This window comes from Dryobates pubescens, chromosome 1, assembly GCF_014839835.1.
Source record: "Dryobates pubescens isolate bDryPub1 chromosome 1, bDryPub1.pri, whole genome shotgun sequence".
In the NCBI taxonomy this organism is placed as follows: Eukaryota; Metazoa; Chordata; class Aves; order Piciformes; family Picidae; genus Dryobates; species Dryobates pubescens.
Genome location: NC_071612.1, coordinates 43,120,735 through 43,126,734, shown reverse-complemented (window position 1 = coordinate 43,126,734; position 6,000 = coordinate 43,120,735). Strand labels below are relative to the sequence as shown.

The 6,000-nt window shown below is 44.4% G+C and overlaps 1 protein-coding gene across 1 annotated transcript in view; it reads right to left on the bottom strand.

Moving 5' to 3' along the window:
- Positions 1-235: 235 nt before the first annotated feature.
- TECRL (trans-2,3-enoyl-CoA reductase like) overlaps positions 236-6,000 on the bottom strand; it is an 81,604-nt gene continuing 75,839 nt past the window's right edge. Inside the window, exons 9-12 of the mRNA XM_009901443.2 lie at positions 5,087-5,144; positions 3,713-3,798; positions 2,557-2,602; positions 236-450 (exon numbers count right to left, since the gene is read on the bottom strand). Coding sequence (XP_009899745.1) covers positions 323-450; positions 2,557-2,602; positions 3,713-3,798; positions 5,087-5,144 — 318 coding nt within the window. The 3' untranslated portion in view covers positions 236-322. The remainder of the gene's footprint in view (positions 451-2,556; positions 2,603-3,712; positions 3,799-5,086; positions 5,145-6,000) is intronic.

Sequence of the window (6,000 nt, the reverse complement as noted above, 5' to 3'; positions counted from 1 at the left end):
TTAACAGCATCTGTGTCCATTTACACAGGCTAAATATCTAGTCTAACATTCAAGACAAGCAATTTTCTTGTCCCTTCCCAATTAGCTGCATTGTAGAGAATCTAATTAAATCATATCTTTTAGCAGGAACTAAGAATTCAAGAGCTACATTATTTTTTCCCCCCCACTTAATTAAAAGCTCTTCATCTTGAACTGTTAATTTTCTGAAAAAGATATCCAGCAGTTCTTCCTCTGATGCACTTTGGTTACTGAATGAAGTGGCTCATTTACTCTTGAGTTAGCTCTTGAACTGTCTGCTTAAGCTCCAGCTCTTGCGAAGACCTTAGAAGATGATGGGAATTATAGCTGCTTTTCTTCTCACTTCTGGGTAAAATCTCTTCAGGTACACCCTGTGTTTCTTTTGGGCCCAGAGAGACATCTGGATGATCATCAGGAAAGCAAAAATGCCAACTATGAAGGAAAAAAAAAAAAAAGGATCATGTGTCTTGTTTCACAGAATCACAGTGGTGTAGGGGTTTGCAAGGCGCCTCTCCCTGCCAAACCAGGGGCACCCAGAGCAGGTTGCACAGGAATGTGTTCAGGCACTCAGAAACTTTTGAATGTCTCTAGAGCAGTAGATTCCACAGCCTCTCTGGGCAGCCTGGTCCAGAGCTCCAACACCCTCAAAGAAGTTTCTCCTTAAGTTCGGCTGAAACATCCTGTGTTCTAGTTTGTGCCCATTGCCCCTTGTCCTATCACTGGGCATGACGGAAAAGAACCATCCCCACCCCTTAGCTATTGATTGGCATTGATCAGATCCCCTCCCAGGCTGCTCTTCTCCAGGCTAAAGAGCCCCAGGTCTCTCAGCCTCTGCTTGCAAGAGAGATGCTCCAGTCTCCTCAGCATCTTTGTGCCTTCCATTGGACTCTCTCCAGTAGTTCCTTGTCCCTCTTGAACTGGGCACTCCAGAACTGAATACAACTTCCCCCTCTCTCCCCTACTAAATAAGTAAAGGTTGTCCCAGGGGAATTGTCCCATCCCAGTCATAACCAGGACCACCCCTGCTTAACTTCCCCAGTGGGACACCTACTGAAGCAGTGTAGCTCCACAACAGCTCTCATTGTGGGTTTCTGTGAATACAGGGGGGACATGGAAAAGTCTGCAGTCTCTTCTCTGGGCAAAGACAAGTTAACTCTGCCCTTAATCTCTGCCATTTACTGATATACTATAGCCTGAGGCTCAGCTTCTAGACTAGGATTCATACAGGTGCTGTTCACATCTGTTAGACATGCTCTGTATCTCCCATCACTCATAAGACCTCTTTGAACATAGTGTCATCTCAACACAGTTTTACCTATGGCCTTTCTCAACTATTTCTGTTTTTCTTTTGGTCTACAACACTTCTTTGTTTTTACTTATGTCTCCCAGAAGTGCTGTAACCTCCTGTGGCATCAAGGCATCCCTCATTCCTGGAGCAAGTGGGTAGTAGTGCAGGAGTAGATTAAGTTGCCTGGGAGCAAGGTCTCACAAAGCCTAACAAGGATCAATACCCAGACTACTGATGTGGTGGTTGTCTCTTGGGTACCTTTTCTTTCATGCTGAGTAGTACTGAATGGGGAATACTTTCACAGGTGCTGTTTGGATATTCATTGTCCTTTTTTCCTTAAAATGAGCTGGTGGATGAGGAACATTCATTTGTGTTCTGGTCAAGTTCTGCTTGTGACAACTACTGCAAGGATGAGCATGCTGCATATGTTGCTGCTCCCTGTTCTTGTAAACACAGTCATACAGTGTCCCCAGTGTTTCAGGTCATTTCTATACCAGAGCCTAAACACAAAATTGCTATATCTCTTCAAACATAATGAAGTTTAACTTTTGCATGACACAGCTGAGCCTACTTCTGAAATTCCTTTCTTTTCATTTGTGAGCCACATGGGTCTCCTTTTTTTGCAAGCAGCTTTCTATAGGTTTCTCTTTTGAAACTGAAAGGTAATTAAAAAGTGACTGTTTTTGAAAGCTGAGTCCCAGGGATCATATTTGTGTGGGTATTTAGGTCTCTGAGGATGCAGGAAAGCACTGAGCAAGAGTTGCAAATGATAGTGAGCAGGCTGCTGTTAGAAGCTGGCTGCCTGACACAAGCAAACAGGGAAATGCCACCAGGAACACAAGTGTCATTCCTCTTTTGACATACTAAGCACATCTGTTTTCCTCTGCCTGTTAGGGTTTACAGTGCAAAGAAGTTTTCCTACATCAAAATGATTGACTGTAGATGAAGAATACTGCCTCTTCCCCCCCCCCCCCTAAAATTTCAAAATCTGTTTTCCTGTGGAAATAGAAGAAAGAGCAATATTTCACAAGAAGCAGAGAGCCAGTTTTGATCAAAAGAAGGTGTTGCGGTAGCGTTTGCACTCTCCCCGGCTTCCTGAAGGCAGCACTTTGAAGGTTTATAGTCATGTTGCAGGAGGGATTTGATGGCGGTATCTCACATCTAGACATTTTTTGGCAAATTTAATATATCCATAATTCAATTCCTCAAATGACAGTTTAGAGGCTATCTCCATTCTGCTGCAATCTTACCTGGCAGGGTTTGTGTCATCACAGTGAAACTAATCCAAGACCCAACCTGTTGCAAAGAAAAAGGCTCTATTAATTATAAATGCCATGCAAAGCAAAAGGGAATGTGTTCAAAAGCTGCCCCTGAAAGAAGGGAGTGATGTTTCTACTGGAAATGGAGGAGGAAAAATAGCTAGAAGATATCCCCCACACACCGTGAGGAATGGGGTGAAGAGATAAATGCTACATCCTTGGGTTGCTGTACTGGAGGGAACATGCACAGAGTCATGATAGTGATGTGAGAGGAAAGAAGGTCTGGTGGGGAAACATTTGTGGCAGCAAGGAGACTCTGATGTACAGAATGTAATATGCAGATTAGGGGTTGACCTGTGGGAAAGCAGTTCCATGGAGAAGTACCTTGGAGTCCTGCTGGTCATTAAGTTATTTGTGGGACAGCAATGTGCCCTCGTGGCCAATAAGGCCAATGGTCTACTTGGAGTGCATTAAGAATAATGTGGCCAGCAGGTCAAGGGAGGTTCTTTTCCCCAGCTACTCTGCCCTGGTGAGACCACATCTGGAGTCTTGGGTCCAGTTCTGGGCTCCCCAGTTAAAGAGGGACAGAGATATACTGGGGAGAGTCCAATGGAGGCTATGAGAATGATGAAGGGACTGTAACATCTGTCTGAAGAGGAAAGGCTGAGAGACCTGGGGCTGGTTAGTCTGCAGAAGGGAAGACTGAGAAGGGAGTGAATCAGTGTTTACAAGTATCTGAAGGGTGGGTGTCAAGAAGGGGCTGGCTCTTTTTGGTGGTGTCCTGTGGTAGGACAAGGGGCAATGGACACAAACTGGAACATGGGAGGCTCCACCTCAACATGAGGGAAAACTTTCCTGTAAGGGTGACAGAGCCCTGGAGCAGGCTACCCAGAGAGGTTGTGGAGTCTCCTTTTCTAGACACTTTCAAAACCTGCAGGGATGTGTTCTTGTGTGACTTGCCCTGGGTGATCCTGCTCTGGCAGGGGCTTTGGACTAGATGATCTCTAGAGGTCCCTTCCTACTTCTACCATTTGGTGATTCTGTGTGCAGAGTCAACTGTGTGGAGGTGAGGCAGAGTTTCTGCAGGCAGAGGGTGAAAGACAGTAGCCACCTACCCTATCCAAATAAGCAGAGGAAAGTCATGTACCTCATATGTGTAGTTGGGGCAGGATACAAGCAAGAAGAGCCATGTGAAGGGGTTGTAGGTTGGACTTGGAAAACAGGCTTGGCTTCCTGTATAAAAAAAAGAAAGAAAATATTAAACCAAACAAAATCAGTTTCAACACAGGGAAGGGGACTGAGCCTAATCACAACTTGCCTATGAAACAGCCACCCCCTTGGCCAATGCTCCCAGTGTACAACATGTCAGAAGTATTTCTGTTCAGTGCTTTGGGACAACAGAAGCTGTATTTATCCAGGTGAGAGTGCTGCTTAGTGAGCCATGGATCACTTTTTACAGCAAGGTTTGGCATGGCCAAAGGATGAAACGTTTGTTCTGAGAAAGACAAGCAGCTCAATGCAGAGTAGCCAGCAGGTGTGGAATAAAGACTTTTCTGTGATATAAAGGATGCAGCTGCATCTTATTCAGCCTGACTCAAGGATGTGAACCTGTCCCCTCTTGCACCCTCATCCTTCATCCCAGGGTAGAACAGGAAAACAACTCCAAACCGAACAGGATGGCTTGCTACAGCCACTGGTAATGCTCACACAAAATGCCAAGTGTGCAAGGATTCATTTTGAAGCTGTGGCAGCAGTGTTGTCTTTAATGCTTGTAGGCACTGAGAATGTAGATGAATTATTTGGGTCCTGCAGCTTTTCAAGTGAATTAGGCCCCTTGCAGCAAAAAGTGGAAAACAAACACAAAGTAAGTTATCTGTCTAACCACAGCACATCAAAAGCTTTCTGGAATAGAAGCTGCTTTCAGTGTGTGAAGTTGTGGTGAAGTGTTTTCTTAACAGAGCATTATTGCAGGAGATTAAACTCCTGTTATCTGAAAATATATTTTGCTTTCTAATGTATATATAGCATAACTTTTCTTGCCAAGGCACAAAAGACCCTGAAAGCCCACGCTTGGAGCAGTCTTTCAAGAGCCTGCATATATATCGATGCCTCTGTCGGCATTCAGGAGGCTGCCTTTGTGTGCTCACATCTGTGCATATATTGCTGTGTGAAGTGCACACATCTAAGAACTCTGCAGTCCAGCTGAAAACTTTTGGAGACTTATTTGAAATAGAATTCTCTGTTGTCAGTCTGGATGAGAACTTCCATGTTCAAATCCGTATTTAAATTGCAGTTGTGCCTAACGAAGATAAATTTGCTCTAAGCTTTGGAACAACAATAGTGTTGATAATGTTTCCTTGTCATCACATTTCATGTTAAGGTGTTATATCAGTGGCATGATACCTGCTTCATCTTCCTTTATTCTGTGGATGTAGATACACAAATTCCTGTACACCAGCAGAAGATGGATGGGTAAAGCACACTTCAGTCTTAAACAGATAAACAGGAAACAAAGACAGACCTGAGTGATTTTGGTGAGCTAAAGCTACATTGATAAAGTGATTTCCAGCCTCACACATCTGCAAGACATTAAAAACATATTTTCAGTTGCATGCCTAAAATGCTGCAGTAAGTCTGTTGCAATGCATAACCAGAATCCCCCCCCCCCCCCCCATTAAAACTTAGTCTTTATACCCAGAAAATATGTATCCTCAAATAACTCTCCCATGGGAAATGCACTCTGTGACCCTTACCCAACACAAAAGTGTCTGCTGTGCACCACAAGCACAGTCTGGGGTGAAAGCCTGTCTTTCAGATCCACAGAGCCCCAGACTGAAGGCAGACATGCCTTCAGTGTGGTTCCCATGCCCATTATATGCAACATGTTTTGGTCTGGGGAAATAGGAAAGGCACCCTGGGATCTAAAGAATTCAGAACCATACAATCATAGACTCCTTTCAGTTGGAAAAGACCTTTAAGATCACCAAGTCCAACTGTTACCTAGTTCTACCAAGTCTGGTGCTCAACCATGCCCCTTAGCAAGATACTTCTCTGAACTGAAAATCATTGTCAGGATTGGGATGCAGTCTAGGCTGCAAAAGAGCAGGTGAAAAGTTGACCACTGGTTTTGTAGAGATGTCTTAAGTTAACAGTGTCCACCCTCTCCCTACACACATTTTCAAAGATGTGACACCTTTGGTACACCAGTTCTCCAGGTCTGGAGAATAGGTCTTGTAAGGAGTGGCTGAAGGAACTGGGGTTGAACTGGAGAAAAAGAGGCTGAGGGGAGACCTTCTGGCTCCCTACAACTCGATGAAAGGAGGTTGTAACCAGGTGGGGACTGGTATCTTCTTCCTAGAAACAAGGGACAGGACAAGAGGAAATGTCCTCAAGTTGCACCAGGGGAAGTTTAGGTTGACTGTGAGAAGAAATTTC